General features: G+C 44.7%; 1 protein-coding gene across 4 annotated transcripts in view; it reads left to right on the top strand.

The window, feature by feature from the left end:
* Nucleotides 1-17,893, top strand: part of METTL24 (methyltransferase like 24) — a 123,572-nt gene that overhangs the window by 24,536 nt on the left and 81,143 nt on the right. For all 4 annotated transcript variants that reach the window (XM_074036882.1, XM_045391664.3, XM_065543215.2 and 1 more), the window contains exon 2: nt 10,910-11,008. In XM_074036882.1, the coding sequence (XP_073892983.1) occupies nt 10,910-11,008 (99 nt within the window). The remainder of the gene's footprint in view (nt 1-10,909; nt 11,009-17,893) is intronic.

Raw genomic sequence — 17,893 nt, 5'->3', positions numbered from 1 at the left:
GACTGAAGTAAGTCAATGAACATAACAGATTGGTATTGATTCAGATGATGTTAAACTTCCGAGTTTCAGAAAGTCCAGGTAACCTTATGTATTTTGAGTAGGGTGTGTATACATGTGGAGGCAGGGTGTGTGAGAGAGACAGACAGGGACAGGAGGAGGCAGACAGAGAGAGAATCCTTACAAATATGGTTAGTGTTTTCTAAATTCCCTTTGCTTTCCTAGGCACACTTTCTCTTCTTTTTTTTTTTTTTTTTAGATAAATGTTCTCCTTCTGTTGCCCAGGCTGGAGTGCAGTGGTGCAACCATAGCTCACTGTAACTTTGAATTCCTGGGCTCAAGTGAACCTCCCACCTCAGCCTCCCAAGCAGCCGGGACTACAGGCGTGTACCACCACGCTTGGCTAATTTTGTAACTTTTCATAGAGATAAGGGTCTTGCTTTGTTGCCCAGGCTGGTCTTGAACTCCTAGCCTTAGGTGATCCTCCCACCTCAGCCTCCCAAAACTCTAGGATTATAAGCCTGACCGTGCCTGGCCCAAATATTCTTATATAAACTTACTTTCATAAGAAAACTGAAACTCGTCCCTCGTTTCCGGGTTGATGTGCTACCTCAATGAAACCCATAATTTGACATCTGAATCTGTACTATGTATGCAGACACTGTATAGTTTCTACCTCATGAAAACAAGTGAAAACCTTTGCCTTTCACTGGATCCACTCTAGGCATATGGCTTCTCTTTTAACTGCCTATGATAAAAATCCAAAATATATCAAATTTTATTATCTTAGCCATCCCCTGGTGTGTTTCAGTCTCGCTCACATTTGAACCATTTTGACCTATACAGAAAATGTGGTGAGTTTAAAGATGTCAGTTTAAGAACAAACTCCAACTCAAATTTGTTTAGCCACTCTTTCCAACTTATCAAGTTAACTTAGAGGATAAATCCAGAGCTGAGTGTTTATTCCTTCTTGTCTTTTATTTTTTATTCCTTCCTAAAAGTTATCAGGGCCTGCTTGAATTATAGTGCATTTTTTCTTGTCAGAGCTGATTTGATTTCTGGCTCCCCTGCCTCCCAGCCTACCCTCTGTGTCATGCTGCAGAGGCGGCAGATTGGCGCTCTGGATTTGAATTTCAGCATGCCTGCTGTCTACTGCCAGAGACATTTAGCAGATGGGCTTGCAGAGGGAGAGCTGGGTCTCGACAGGGAGGGGGCCTCAGGGGAAGAGGCTCCTATGGGACGGGCTGGCTCTGCCCGTTCTCACCTTGCCATTTTGACCCTGGCCCACTACTGTGTCTGTCACAAGATTAGCAGAGGCTCAGTTTTTGTTGTTGTTGTCGTCTTTAATATCCAGCACTTTGCTTATTTTGCATCTGGGTATGGAATTCTTCGAGTTTTCCTCTGAGGGGTTTGCAAAGCTTCTTGAATCTTTTTTTTTTTTTCTTTGAGACAGAGTCTTGCTCTGTCACCCAGGCTGGAGTGCAGTGGGGCAATCTCGGCTCACTGCAAGCTCCTCCTCCCAGGTTCATGCCGTTCTCCTGCCTCAGCCTCCCGAGTAGCTGGGACTACAGGCACCCGCCACCTCGCCCGGCTAGTTTTTTTGTATTTTTAGTAGAGTCAGGGTTTCACTGTGCTAGCCAGGATGGTCTCGATCTCCTGACCTCGTGATCCGCCTGCCTCGGCCTCCCAAAGTGCTGGGTTTACAAGCGTAAGCCACCGCACCCAGCCAGCTTCTTGAATCTTTAGGCTATATTTTCCATCATATATGGGGATCTTTCTGTCATTCTTCTTCTTCTTTTTTTTTTTTTTTTTCTTTTTGTGAGGCAGGGTCTCACTTTGTTACCCAGGCTGGAATGCAGTGGCACAACATGACTCACTGCAGCCTTGACCTCCCAGTCTCAAGCAATCCTCTCACCTCAGCCACCAGAGTAGCTGGAATTACAGGCATTTACCACCACGCCCAGCTAATTTTTGTGTTTTTGTAGAGACAGGGTCTCGCCATGTTGCCCAGGCTGGCCTTGAACTCCTGAACTCAAGTGATGTGCCCGCCTCAGCCTCCCAAAGTGCTGGGATTGCAGATATGTGCCATTGTGCCAGGCCTCATTATTTCTTTAATTTTTTTTTTTTTCCTGCACTGCATTCTTTCTTCCCCTCCTCTGGAATATGAGTGACATGAATGTTAGAGCTCTTGGTATTGTTGCACAGGTTCCCAAGGCTCTTTCCTCCAGCCCACAATAATTTTTCTCTCTGTTGTTCACATTGGATACTTTCTATTGATCTGTCTTCAAGTTCACTGGCTCTTTCTTGTGTCAAATTCATTCTGCTATTGAATTCATCCCCTGAGATTTTATTTCAGTTATTGTATTTTTCTGTTCTGGAATTCCCGTTTGTTCCCTATGCTTCCTATTTCTTTGCTGAGACTTTCTATCTTGTCCTTGGTTTCAAGCATGTCCACCTTCACTTCATGGATTATTTTGTAATAGTTGCTCTTAAGTCTTTGCCAAAAATTTCAACACCTGTATCACGCCGACATTGGCATCCGTTAATTGTCTTTTTCCCATGTAAGTTGGGATTTTCCTGATTCTTCATATGCTGAGTAGTTTGGGATCGTATCCTGAAAATTTGAATATTATAAGGCTGAGTTTTGTTTCAATACTGGATAATGTCGATATATTTGTTTTAACAGGCAGTTATCTTGGGTCCAGGCCTCAAGTTCCCACCAACCTCCTGTGGGTTGTAATTTCCATGTCAGCTCTGTTTTCAAAGCCTTTGTAGGGGTTTCACCTCTGTCCTATGTATATCCCACCTAGTAGCCAGTCTGGGGCTTGGGCAGAGGTCTGTCGGTTAGCTCCAGAGGTCCGTCTCTTAGCTCAGCTCTCAAAGTCTTTGCTGTACCAGCCAGGATCAGATCCACACATGTACAGTTCTAGAGTGAGCCCAGGTGCTTTACAAACTCTTTAATGGGGCCGCCTTCCCAAGCTACTCCTTCTCCCCAGTTTCCCCAGTATTATCCAGTTCCCTGAGGTTTTTCAATCTATGGCCAGAAAATCTGAGCTTTTACCCCTGCTTTGCCTATGCTCTGCTGCACACTTCCTGTGACTGTGCCTGAGTCCAAGGCCAAGCTGCGGGAAGAGAGCGACAGAAATAGTCAATGAGGATTCACCCCACTCTGTGGAGGCCACTGCCCGAGATGGGAGAGGAAATTTCCGTTTTCACGGAGTTCTGGGTGCCTTCAGGCCCCCACTGTGGCTTCTACCATCTTAGTGGGATTACTTGGGAGGGAATGCAAGAATGGAGAAAGGAAAAAAAAAGGAGGAAAAGTGGGGATTTCCTCTACTCTCCCTGAGCATCAGGAGACGCCCTGCCTCTTGGAGCCTGAACTGCAGGGCTGCTCCTGGTGCTTCCTGGCTGTACCAGTGCCCACTACCGGTGCCAGGCACCCTAGAGTAGGGGCGGGCAGGATACCAGAAGGAAAAGCAATGACGACCTGGCTCCTAGTTTCGAGGTACTTTGAATTCTGGTCTTCTTCTCCAATCTGCCCGCTACTGTTTACTTTTCAGATTCCTCAAATAACCGCTCTGTGCATTCTGTCCAGGTTTTGCTGCTGCATTCCGTGGGAGGCGCGGGGTGGGAGTATGGTTACCCAGAACGGAAACTGAGATCCTTTGTTTTTAAATGAAGTTTTTGCATGGGTTACCTGAATTTTAAACATCACTGCACAATGTATAACTGATTCTTGCTCTTTCTGAAGCAGGGCCGGGTCTGAGAAACAGTCCACTTACAGGAGACTGCTGAGGGGAAGGCACGTGAGCTGTACCTGGCACTCCCCCCGCAGCCTTCAGAAGCTCTGGGCACACACTGAGGGCGTTACAGAAACGTAACAGCAGTGCTCACAGCCTCAGCCAGGGCTGGAGTCATGTTCTGTCCAGATACCATTTTGTGCCTCTCCCTCCCCCAACTACTCCCACCCCCACCCCCTCTAAAAAGGAATAAACAATTTCCTTCAGTCATTGTTTCCTGCCCACTAACAGATGCTCTTAATTAGCACAAAATTGCAGCAAAATTGCTAAATAAATCTATTTTACTTCTTTTGGATTTGTTTCTCCCAGAAAGCTTAGGCTTCTCCATCATCAACGCATCAACACACACTCACTTTATTGTTGAGTTGGAGTCAAGGACTCACAACTTAGTTCCTTGTTCGTTTCCACGCACACAACTGTGATGCACAGAATTGATGGTTAGCCATCTTTCCCAGCAGAGAACTGCTGGTTTTGAAACCCTTCAGGAGCTCACTAGGGGTAGGAACATGCATTTGGGAGTATTGAAACTTTATAAAAAATATCCCAAACACTCTATCCGTTATCTATCGTGATAAAGAAACTGATCATTGACATTAGTCATCATATAATTTCATCCTCCAAAGGATTGTGGCCTTGAAACACAGAGGAATGGAGCATTAGAAGCATCCTTGTGGTTTATTTTATACAAAAAATGTAGAAACATGCTTGTAAAAGTGATGGTGGCACTATTTTTTGGTGATTTCTGCATGGCTGCCTAAGGTCATTCATGGGTGTGAGGATATGGTCTGTGAAGGAGGAAGCTGCTGTTCCAAATTTTAAAACAAAGAAAGCTTTTGCACAATACCGAATCGATAGCTCTCTTTTCTAGGTCATGAGTGGGCCTGCTTTTTTTCCTGTAAAATTTTTAAATGCTACAAGTTTTGCTTGAGGCTCATGGTCTTGAATTAATATATTTCTATTATGTGCACAAGTGTAAGCTGGTAAGCAAAGGAGTATTTTAAAAGATTGCTTTTTTTTGGCATTATCTTTTAGGAGTAAAATCTTGGAATTCAGCTTCATGGCTTGAGAGAATCATTTTCTTTTTTTCAAGAAACGAAACTTTATGCTGAGATCACAAATGGTAAAAATATCCCAAAGCCTCATGGCTGTGCTTGTTGCAGTCTTTTTGAGTCAAATCCATTATCTCCATGCACTGAGTGACTCAGTGATCACTTTTTACCCTTCGGAAAGTAGAATCTCAGATATCTGCAAAATAGCCACTAAGTAACATGAGCTAGTTGTGTATGGAATCTTCTGCTGTCCTTAATCTGAATTTTTGGAATTTTTTTCTAGTAATGAAAACATTTGCCTCTCATTAGAAGAAGCCTGCTCACTTTTCAATGCACATCTTCTGGACAAGGTGCCAGATAAGGCCTTTGCAAAACTGAAAGGAGGCTCCTTCCTTACCTTGGAAATCAGGACCACGCCTGCCCTGAGAAATGCTTATCTGAGGTAGGGCAGGCCTCTTCGTATGAATGCCCTGGTGGTTAGAAATAGAGGGGGTCCCCATTCCTGCAGGAGCTGGGGAACAAAGCTGCTTCTGTGTGGCAACTCATTGTAATACTCCATTTGACATTTCAGCTCAGGCCTGCTGGGGACAGACAAACAGACCAATCCAAAATGATGGTATTTCCAGCCACCTCTGCTTAAACTGCTCCTTTACCTGTCTGAAGAGGAAGTACAGGTGGCAGGCAGGATTGGGAATCCACGTTCCCACCTCCTGGGAGCAATGGGGGTGACATTGTTATGGCCACTTGATATTTGAAGCATGTGGATGACAGGCATTTAATGTACCCTGGCATTTAGGGAATTGTTTGGAGTAAAATCACATTGATTAAAAAAAGCTTTTAAAAAGGGAAAAAGGATTTTTGTCCTTTTCTATTTAACCTGCCATTGATGTTTTAAGGTGCTCAGAGAATTCTCTTTGTGGGAATTTGGGAAGGACAAATGTTGATTTGTACACTAGAGAATTAAGACAATGATAATTGAAAGAGATGATAAAAGCTAGTGGTTTCCATGGGGAAATAATCACAAACTGCTGTCAGACTGATTCCAATAAGAACATTGCTTTATGTGAAATGTTTTTTAAACAGCTCAACCAAAGCATTAAGCCAGAGCACTTCCGAGGGCATCTATTTGCGGTGTTTCTATTATATGCCCATCTGAGACTCCTCAACTTAACATTATTCACTGTTCCAACTGCTGTGCTTAGCTCCTTTGTGGTCAACACTCAGTTGGAAATGACAAATATTAGGTGGCAAGAAGAATACTATTTGAGGACCCTTAAGATAATTCTATAGTTTCACCATATTGATTTACCATATGGATTCTAAATTATTGATCTGTGAAGTTACTTTTGTGTGTTAGCCCAGGTTAAATGCTACTACTGTGTTTAAGGTGTCTCTTTAATAATGCTGGAAAGACCTTTGATGTGCTTTTGGGCTTCTAGCAGTGGAGACTGCCTCCCACGCTCTGCCTTTGTATTTTCAGGCATTTATTTTGGAGTAATACTCAGGCGCTGCGCCTTTTTGTGCTCCCAGTGTTCCCCGTAGAGATCTCTGTGAGAGCCCCTATAACCTTTTTGGCATTTATTGGTTTACACAGCTGTGGCCTATATTAAATTGTAACACAGAGCCTGGCATGTGGCACAAATGCCCACTGAATGAATGAATGACTCCTTGATCAAGTCTCACTGCCTGTTTCCAAAGAATGCTGGAACAAGAAACCTTCCATTTGCCCCTGCTGGCCCAACCTCCACTCTGCTCCACCCCAGGAGGCTGACGTGCAGGGATCAAGCACAGCTTCACTCTTCCCTGCCTTTCCTTTGAGTTTGGTCAACAGGAGGCAGGAGATCGGTGGGTGGGGCAGACAGTTAGGGTGGAGTATGTAATAGGATTGGCTGTATTCCTCTACTACAGACTTCTCCATCTAGTTCCCTTAGGCTTGTAAGGGCTCTCTGGTGTTACTAGACACAGGTATTGCATTATTTATTCCTTATTGGTTTCCTTAAGCCCTGCCCGCACCTTTGTAAATAGTCTTTTTGTTAACTTCTCTCGAATTAGCCCGTTTGAATGAGCCCACTGGATCCTGCTGGGACCCTGACTGGTTGCCCAAGTCACCCAGATGACAACATTAGTTATAATCTAGACATCATAGGGAATAGGTATAATACCTTTCCTCACTCATCGTAAGCATATGACTAACACTCCTTTAACAAAAGACAGGTCAATGAGAGAAAAGCATAACCAATTTATTTAATCAAAGTTTTACATGACATGGAAGCCTTCAGAAATGAAGACCCAGCGATGCAGGGAAAATGATCTGTTTTAATGCTTAGGTTCCATGAAGATGGACAGCTACATAGAAGTGTGATTGGACAAAAGGGTGTGATCTAATGGCAATAGGCTGAGGGGGGAACCCCAGGAAGGCCTGTCTGGTCAGCTTCCTCTTGGTCTCTCTGTGTAGCATTTCTTCCTCCTGGGTATGGGGCAAGATCCCTCTGGAACAAAGGTATTCGGGGAGAAGGGAGAGAGTGACCTTTGTAGATTTCATGGCTTGCTTTGGGGAAGAGGGTCTCCAGTTTCTCTCACCTGCCTTACAGAAGAGGAATTCTGGTTTCTAGAACCCACTCTGGGGAAGAAAGAGGAGTGAGAGACAGGAGGGCCACAGAAGATCAGAGAGAACTCACCTTTGAGGCCCATCCAATGTCCTTTTGAGACAGCCAAGTATACAGGGGACCCCGGAGTAACTCTGACCAGCCTGTGCAATGGGAGGAATGTACACTGGGCCAGAGCCCCTGGGGAAGTTTGCATCATTTGCAGTGGGGAGGAGCCTGGCCTCTGTTGTTCTGGGGTGGAACCTGAGATTCAATCTGTGAGGCAGGAAGCCAGCTAGCAGAACTTTTGCTTTGCTGAGAGTCCCTGTTTCCCTTTTCTTCCTTTTTGCCCAGTAAATTCCATTTTTCTCACCCTTCAAAGTGTCTGTGAGCCCAATCTCTCATGGTCATGTGACAAAGACCCCATTTTACCTGAGCTAAGGAGAAAGTCTTACAACACTTTAAAGTTCTTACCATGCCAAAGCACCAGACTTTGGGGAATCATGTTCTGAGCCCCAACAACATCATAGCCTGCCTCCCTTGCATTATTTCAGTAAACCTCCTCTTCTAGGCCAGCCTACCTCTGAATTAGAATCAGCTGGAGCAGGAGTCGGCAAACTACAGCTTGCAGGCCCAATCCAGCCTGCTGCCTGTTTGTGTAAATGGAGCTTTATTGGAAGACAGCCATAACCATTTGTTTACTTACTGTCTGTGGCCGCTCTTGAGCTACAGCAGGAGGCAAGGAGTTGCAACAGAAACTGTGTGGCCTGCAAAGTCTAAAACATTGGCTATTTGACCCGTTATAGAAAAGATTTGCCAACTCCTCATTTTGAGGAAAACCATAACATGTGAACTCCATCATTTTCATCCAGGGACTCCTGGGCCAGATGCTGGGGGCCCTTGTGAGTGGTCCATGACAGTGACCTGGGAGGTTTTAAACCCCGGGCCTAGCTGAGTGCTCTTGGGACATCATGTTGCTGTGCTAGCTGCTGCAGTAACCTGGGAAGCACTCAGTCTGTCAGTGTGACCAAGCAGGACTGGAAGCATTTGTGTTTAAATGTGTTGATAATTTATGATTTCAGAATCGAATAATTTCCTAAAGAGAACGACTCTCCTGAATATTTTAGCATTTTACTATAGAAGTTATTTCGTCTATGTCTGTCTCCCCCACCTGACCATGAGTGCCTCTTGGGAGAGCCTGCACAGGTTGCATGCCCATGCAGCTGGCCCTGCTCTGTGGGCTCCTGAAAAAAGAGGCAGCCTGTGGGAAACCAGGGAGGCCTCCTTCACTCTAGAGGGACTGTGTGGTGCTCAGCCCCTACAAGGGTGGTACAGGCTGTGAGGATGTGAGACTGTGGGCTCTACAGGGATCCTTCAGTGGTGTGTGTCTAATAATGCCTAAACTGAATAACCCTTGATCACTCCAAAGTGCTCGCATTGATCTCAGACCCCCATGTGAGAATGGATTCCTCTTCCCCAAACCCAGACTGTCTGCTTCACACAGACTAACCTTGTTCCCCACGACTTCCATGTTTTCTGTGTAATCCCGAGTCACCTAGGCCACCCCATCTAGGGGCAACAAACCACATTTGTACTAAAGCATCTCATGGCTGGCCTGTCTAGATGTTTCTTTTTTGGGTGCAGACAGTTCCTACCACAGTACCTGACTGGAGAACACTGTGTATATGTGTATTTACCGGTGCCTGGCACAGAGTGGCTAAAGCTCAATAAATATTGTTTGACCAAATGGTAATCAACATCAAATTCAGAGAAGGAGAAAAGAAATAAGGGTGTGGGAGGCATTAACTGGGAAGATGTATGACGAACGTTCTCCAGCTTTCTTACTAGAGTCTCTGCCTGCTCAGCCTGTACAGAACAAGAAGAGCTGTAAGAGAAGGCTGTTCTTCCAGAAGGTGCCCCTCAGGGGAGACTGGCGACATGATTCATGGGCCCAGTATAAAATGAAATGCAGGGCCTCTTGTTCAAAAATTATTAAGAATTTTGACTGACTCTAGGCACGCTGCCTGTGAGTTAGCCCTGCTCTGCAAGGAGCAGTAATAAAAAAATAATAAAATTACTAAGAATTTCGAGACAGCATCAGCAGAGCATTAAACTGAGCATGGCCTCCTAAGACTGCACATATCTTGCTCCCAGAACCCTCCCCTGCCTACTTCCTCACCGTAAAAAGGGGTTTAGGGGGCTGGGCACGGTGGCTCACGCCTGTAATCCAGCACTTTGGGAGGCCGAAGCAGGTGGATCACGAGGTCAGGAGATAGAGACCATCCTGGCTGACATGGTGAAACCCTGTCTCTACTAAAAATATAAAAAATTAGCCGGGTGTGGTGGCAGGCACCTGTAGTCCCAGCTACTCGGGAGCCTGAGGCAGGAGAATGGCGTGAACCCAGGGGACGGAGCTTGCAGTGAGCTGAGATCACGCCACTGCACTCCAGCCTGGGTGACAGAGCGAGACTCTGTCTCAAAAAAAAAGGGTTTAGGGGCCCATTCTCACTACACTGCAGGAACCCTATGCTATGACACCCAAAGCCTTTCCTGGCGCTAGACATTGACCCCACCAGCTCCTAGAGCTCTCCCTTTCCCCAGCCCTTCCCCAGCATGCACGAGCCCTCCCCACCCCTGGGAATTGCAGCGAACCTCCTGGACATCTCCTGGTGCTGACAAATGTAGGTAGGGAGTTCTGAGCTCTAATAAGGATTTCCTGACTAGTGCCCCCCTTTTTACTGGAGGGGCTCCCATTTTTGCTTCCTCCAGACCACTGCATTCCCCCAACCCTTCATCCACCCATCCTTGCTGCAAAAGGGGGCTGAGCAGATCATCCTTAACCACTCTGTTCATGGGAGCACCTCGAAACCTCTGCTAACAGGTGGTGGCTGCCTCACAGTGCTAGAAAGCCAACCTCCCCAGCCCTGGTGTTGGCAGTTCTGGGGTCCTCGCTCTGCCTGTGCAGGGTCCCAGCAGCCAAGGGCCGTGGTCCCATCTTCCTGCACTGAGGAAGATAAACAAATGCCCAGAACAAAGACGAGTCCGCAGCATTATGGTGCTTTGTTTAGAGAGGCACATATTTTTGAAGCTCTAAGCTTTGGGAGACTGTCATTGTTAAGGGAGTTTCTCTTCCTAGTGGAGCACAGCCTCAAATAAAATAAACTGCAGCTAAGGGAGAGCCCAATGGGGTCAAATGGAGTTTGCCTTTGATCATAAATGCAGAGTCAGACAGTCCCCGGGGCCTTTGCATTCTCCTGCTTAACCTGGGAGCTGGGCTGTCGCAGGCCTCATTTGTCTCCCTGTGACTGATGTGGCCTTAATGACAGCAGCTCCCAAAGAGCCCCCTGCTGCCTGTATGCACATGTGTGTGTTTTGCCGACAGCTAAAGCAGCCTTGCTTCCTCTCTGATACTGTGTCCTTCTCCTCCCACCCAGTTCCTACTTCCTTACACACAACCTATATTTTCTGTCTCTTGCAGGGTCCACGGTGGCATATAGATCTCCAGCCTTGGGCAGGCCCTGCTCAGTCCCTGGATGAAGAAGCCTGGAGATTCCTGAGATATATCAGCACCGCCCAGGTTGTGTTTCAGGCTCAAACGAGTTAGAGAAGAATGCAAAAGATCCTGATTGCCTCTTTCAAAAGAAGGAGGTGGGGAGGTTCTCAGCAACTCCTGATGAGGACTTGATGGGGAAGTGTGTTCAGAGGCGTTGTTGCTTAAACTCATCCACTCACTTGGAGGCAGATAAGATGCGTTCCATTTGCTAGGGCATGTTCCTTCCTCCAAGAGTGTCACCAACCTGAAATGTTTAAATGATTCATCCCAAAGTGTTTTAAAGATCCACTTTAGAAAATTGCTTTGGAAAACCATTTGAAATGACAGATTGGTCCCCGTGAGTAGGCAGTCGAGTATGTCACAAAACAAAACCATCATCTAGAGGTTCAAGCACCATTTTGTATTTGGAGGAACTTGCCTTTCCACTCTTCTGCCGCAGATGCTTGGCAGCCAGGGACGTGCTAGGCAAGAGAGCAGAGGAGGCTTTGCAGGCAGTGTGCTGAGGAGTTAATGAATCCAAAGGCCCTCTATCTCAGAGCACTTTAAATCATTACTGAGCACAGGCCTTTATTAGTGACTTAACACATTGTGGCAGCTCCTGCCCAGGTCCAGGCTGAGCCAGTGCCCCGAGCAGGCAAAGACACTGTCCATTAAGGAGAGTCTATGGCTCTTGACATGTTAATCAAGAGGTTCCGTTCTCTCAAGTTGCCTGATCCCAGGGGGAAAGAGAGACAGAAAAGGAAATCAAGGCCCAAGGGAAATTTAGCCCTCAACTGAGAGGTGCTAGCAAATTAGGAGCTCAGACTGCCTGGGAGCTGCAGAGCGGCTCACTCAGGAAGCTGCACAGTGGAGCTGGTGCTGTACGCCGGATCCTGGATTTTTAAAATCTCCCTCAAGCCCACTCTTGACATCCTTGTTCTCCTCCCCAGCCTCTCTGGCAGCAAAGCACTTTTCCTCCATAGGAAAGAATATATTTCTAGATCTTTAGGAGGTTAGTTAGTTTAAGGGTAAAAGAAAGTCTCATTTCTCATATAAAGCAATGAGACAAACATAGGAATTTTAGTATTTATCACCCAGACATGGACATAAAAGCTGGTTGAATTAATCATGAGTGATGGGATGTTGAATTCGTCCCTGTGCTTCTCATGATTTTATCTTATTTTGCTGCTGCAAATTAATTTGATGGACTTAGGCAGACTTAATTAAAATACTGAAATTTTAGTTTTGTAGTTTGATTTTACGTGAATGATAAGAATCTGGACCTCTTAACTGTGATTTTCAAAAGCCCTTAAAGGCTCCAGAAAAAAATAAGAGGTGTTAATTTTATGAATTGAATTTGAGAACTATGGACTTCACTCACCAAAATAAATTTACATAACACAAGCTACCAAATTCCATTCTATATGTATTTCATGTTAATGTTCCATAACTTATAAAAGGCCTATTTGCTTAGAAGAAGCTATTGAGGCATGAAATGGTCATTTTTAGATCCCTCTTGGATTTTTCCCAGAAACTACGGACTGAGAGGAGAAAAAATCTTTTTTTTTTCTTTCTTTTTTTTTTTTTTTTAAAGACAGAGTCTTCCTCTGTCGCCCAGGCTGGAGTTCAGTGGCACAATCTCAGCTCACTGCAACCTCTGCCTCCCAGGTTCAAGTGATTCTCCTGCCTCAGCCTCCCAAGTAGCTGGGATTACAGGAACCTGTCCCCACGCCTGACTAATTTTTGTATTTTTAGTAGAGACAGAATTTCGCTATGTTGGCCAGGCTGGTTTTGAACTCCTGACCTCAGGAGATCCACCCTCCCCAGCCTCCCAAGGTGCTGCGATTACAGATGTGAGCCACTGTGCGTGGACACACTTTTTTTTTTTAAAGGCATCCTCCATAGTCTGATCTTATAAACCTGGGTACTTTACTTTGCTTCTCTGGCTCTCCTTGTTCTGATCCTGAAATGGAAGAGATTGTATCAAAATTATTTCTAAGGTCCCTCCCAGTTCTGTGAGCTTGTACTGTGCATAGAGTAGTATAGAATGGTTATTAACCAGGTATTTTTGAGTGCCTACAAGGTGCCAGGAATTGTTCTGGGCCCTGAGGTTATAGTCTCTGCCCTTAAGGATCTAACCAACTCGTTGTGAAGGTGGATAACTGGAAGTATAATTATTATTCAGCTTGATGAGCAATAATAGAAAATTTGTTGTTGAAGCTCACTAGAAGGATTTTTGTCCTCCAGAAGAATGATGTAAAGTTCCCGACCTCACAATGGTTTTTAATGCGGGGCCATTTTAGCCAGATGAGGTTCTGTGCTTTGATGTACTTCCGGGTTACTAGAAGATCAGCAGATGGGAGTCACCAGAGATGACACTAAATGGTTCTTAATCAGAATCCTTTACTAACCAATGCTCCCTATCCCTCTGTATGTAATGCAAAGCTTTATGGTTGCTTTTGTGGCTTATGCCTCATTTAGAACGCATCTTGACAATGAAAGCCTACAAAACTAGCAGAATATTACAGTCACTGTTACCTAAAAAGTTCAGTTAGCAGAAGTGAGTCATCATGGGCAAGGAAAAAAAAAAAGCTCTGAAGATACTAATGCGAATTCCACCCCCATCCTCTTATGCTGCTTTTTTAACATTAAGAAATATGCTTCCCTCAAATCTGTGCTCAAGCTTGTACAGCAAGGCCGGCATTTGGTATGTGCGTCGTTGATGTATCCATTCCTCAATCCAGAGGGTATTTGTTGAACACCTGCTTTATGGCTGGCACTGTGCTGGGCCTTGGGATATTAAGCCACAGTAAAACACCCCCCACACTGGTAAATAGTTAGGGTGCAAGAGAGTTGTGTGTTCTCTAACAGGGGGCAGACAGATGGGTGGGGAAAGCTTCCTAGGCCGGGGGAGCCCGGGAGCAGAGGCATAGGGCTTAGGACAGCATGGCGTGAGACAGCAATGGGCGTGGCACCTCTAGACTTGTGCATTGTGGTCCTGGAGGCATGGCTGGGGCCATGCATTTTTAAATGAAATTCCAGAGGATATGGTGTTTGCGTAGAGTATGCAGAACATCAAGCTCAGTTTAATTAGGTACTATTTGTTTTTGTTTTTGTTTTCAATATGAAAGACCGTGATACATGGCAGAGTTCTGCAGTCCACGGTACACTGTCTGCTGCTAACAAGAAATAGTTAAATCATAAATACAGTGCTCTGTTCTAAGGGAAGTCTCCAGATTCAGCTTTTCATGGCATCCCCCAAACCATATGCCTCCAGGAAGCATGCCTTGCAGTATAAAATTAATCTAAGCAACGGTGGCTGTTTTTAAAAAGAAAAATAAAATATGGTTTAAAGCCTGTTTTTCTGTCTATCGTCTATCTATCTATCATCTATCTACCTACCTACCTTTCTATCCACCTATCCATCTATCCGTCCATCTCTACCTCTTTACCTAGTTGTCTACCCATCTATCCATTTGTAAGAATAACCTAAGAATAAGAACCCATGCTCTGGATATTCAGAATATAACTTTACAACAATACAATAGTATCTGTTGTATTTACTGCTACACACACACACACACACACACACACACACACACCCCGAGATGAAAACAATAAGCACAAAATTCTGCCCGTGAGCCTTTCAAAAATAATGGTACTATATAACCACACAGCATGGAGTTGATCGTTCTGTAAACATGCAGAAGATCATCGAAGTGATTCTCAAGTTCCAAAATTTTAAGGGTTTCCTTTGCCAGATTCTACTTATGGGTTGGCAGAAATACCAGTCAAGCTTTTGGGATACAAAATGAAATGAAAATAAATTAGATCCCTTTAAGTTAAATAATTAAAAAACATTTCACAAAATATTTTTTCCTAGAGTCTGTTTTGCTTTGTCTAGGCCTAATTTGCTTTATTTGGCTAAAATTACAAGGGGAATTAGAGAGACAGAGAACATAATTCGTTGAGCTGGAAGTTAGCTAGAAGTTACTGCCCTCACTTATTTTGCTTACAAGAGAGTTTATTGAAGCCCGGCCATAAATCCTAACTAGAAAGGGTGAAAAATCAATACTTAATTAATTTTTAGGAGCAGAAGTTTATGGAGGATTTTCAGTTGTTTACAAAAGCTAATGTCTGTTAATGAGATGGTTAATAAATGGTTAAAATTGAATAATTCTTGTGTTTTATTTCTTTTCTTTCTTTCTTTTTTTTTTTTTTTTTTTTTGAGGTGGAGTCTTGCTCTGTTGCTCAGGCTGAAGTGCAGTGGCACAATCTCGGCTCACTGCAACCTCTGCCTCCCGGTTCAAGCAATTCTGCTGCCTCAGCCTCCCGAGTAGCTGGGATTACAGGTGCACACCAGTATGTCTGGTTAACTTTTGTATTTTTTTTAGTAAAGATAGGGTTTCACCATGCTGGCCAGGCTGGTCTCAAACTCCTGACCTTGTGATCCATCCACCTCAGCCTCCCAAAGTACTGGGAATACAGGTGTGAGCCACCGCTCCTGGCCCTTGTGTTTTATTTCTGAGCTAAGAAAGGAAGAGGGGATGTTATCAGGGGGAGTGAATGAAAAAGAATGTCTCGTCAATGGAGATATATCTGTCCAAGATGAACTCTGTAGAAGAAGAAGAAATGCTTAAAGTAGACAAAGTGCCATCTTTAATAAAATAAACCCCTAGTTCCTGACTTTAGCAAAGGAGGAGCAGCTGGATCTGAAAGCTCTGACTCTGGATCTTCCATGCCTACCTGACTTTTGGAGGCCTCTGGCTAACTGTCAGTGCCAACCCCTTCAGTCCGTTGTTGGGGGTGGGGGTCAGAGGGGCTGCTGTTTTCAGTTTAAAGTTCTGGCCCAAGTGTAGCCTCTTTTAATTTGTTAAGGCAGAGATGCGACTCGCTGGAAACTTTCACTGGGGCTTTACAAAAGGCCTCCAGTAAACTCAAAAGGTCATCTGCATAAAAATCTCCCAGGGGGAGCTTATTAAAATGCATGTTCTCAGGTATCAACCTCAAAGATTGTGAGTTTGTAGATCTGGAGGGAGGCACAGGAATCTGCATTTTAAGTACCTCCCCGGTGATTCTGATGTAGGCGGACCGCACATTGAGAAACACTGTGGGAAAGGTCAGAGCTAGGTTTGGATGGCATTAGGAGGGAACGAGGAGCAAGGACCTACAAACATCACATCTTCATCTGTCATTATGGAGACATGTACACAAAGAACAATAGCAAATGGGGATCATCATGCCACTCTAATAAAAATATCCCAGGAGACTTCCCTCAAGCAGATGGCTCAGGCTTATAAGGTCCAGGCATGCTTTGGGGGCACACACAGCTGCCCTGGACTAACTAGTTGCCCACTGGAGGTGGGGCTCAGGAAGGCACCCATGTTTAAGGCACAGTAATCTGCCCACTAGCAGAACAGGGTCCAATGAACACACTGAGTTCTGACTAACTAGATTAGCAAACTTCTCTTCCCTTAGGTGAGTGGGTGGGGAATAGAAGGTGGGCAGGCAGAGACATAATTTCCATTTATCTGTGGGAGAATAGTAGGAGATGAATTATCAAATTAACATGTTGACGCACCCAGTTAATAAATGTATTCTGTAGCTGTTGCTTGAGAAAAGATTCAATTCCATTTTCTCCAATTATTTTGTCCTTTAAACAGTTGTTGAAGATCGAGAAGTAGAAAAATACTGGATTCAGAGAAAAGATATATAGGGGTTTCACTTTTTCAGCTTTCCTCTGAGATGTCCAAATCCTAGCAGAAGACACATTCACTGATAAATGGTGCGGGATGATTTTGCCAGGCTGGCCAGAGGGGATAGCAAGAGTAATGCAGATGCCGTGTTAGTTGAATAGGCTCCACCTAATATGCTCTTCTTAGATTAAAAATTTGGAAAATTAGTTAAAGGATTGGCCAAATCTAGAATATCTTTTTCTTTTCTTTTCTTTTCTTTTTTTTTTTTTTTTTAGACAGGATCTGGTCTCACTCTGTTGCCCAGGCTGGAGTGCAGAGGCACAATCATGGCTCACTGCAGCCTCAACCTCCCAGGCTCAATTAATCAACTCCTGTGAATAGCTGGGACTACAGGCGCATGCCACCATGCTCGGTTAATGTTTGTATTTTTTGTGGAGATGAAGTTTTGTCATGTTTCCCAGACTGGTCTTGAGCTCCTGGGTTCAAGCGATCCTCCTGCCTCGGCCTCCCAAACTGTTGGGATTATAGGCATGAGCCACTGTGCCTGGCCCTAGAATATCTTCTTAGGAAGAAAATTGCTTGCTGTTAATGTTTTCCAATGGATGAAAGCAATGAATCTCAAAACATTCTTTGCATCTGGAGCGGTCTCTGGTCTATGCTGTGACAGCAAAAGCTACTGCATTCATGAAGCATCATGATGACTATGAGAGTTTTAAGGGATTGGGGGAAAATACTGTTGCTCAGTAAGGTAAATATCTTGGCCACAGAACTTGTTTTCCTTATTTTCTTTGGTTTCAGCAGCCTCAGCTGTGCGAAATGTACTAGCCTCAAACACAAGTCAGAATCCCTTATGAAGTATATTTGCTTTGTGTGCAGTTGAAGTTAGAGACTTGCTTCTGCTTGACTTACACACACGTTCCCTTTGGTTTTCTTATCTAATTTTGATGGATGAGTTAAGAAAAGTGCTTCTGTTAGCTCCGGAAGAGCCTCCTGCCTGGGGCTGTTGCCCTTCTCCCCCAGGAGGAAGCGCATTCGAGCAGTGTATCACAAAGAACACTGCCTTATCAGCAGGGACTGCCTATTAACTTCACTTGACCCGTGGTCAGCTGTTTACCTTGGATAACACCTGCCACCTTTCTGGACCTTAGTGGCCCCACCTTATCTGCCTGAAATAAGGGATAACTAAGCTTGGGAGTATGCTTCTGAGATCTATGCCTATGATTGTGCCTCACAT

The sequence above is a fragment of the Macaca fascicularis genome, chromosome 4, assembly GCF_037993035.2.
Source record: "Macaca fascicularis isolate 582-1 chromosome 4, T2T-MFA8v1.1".
Lineage (NCBI taxonomy): Eukaryota > Metazoa > Chordata > Mammalia > Primates > Cercopithecidae > Macaca > Macaca fascicularis.
This window is presented reverse-complemented; position numbering and strand designations above follow the sequence as displayed.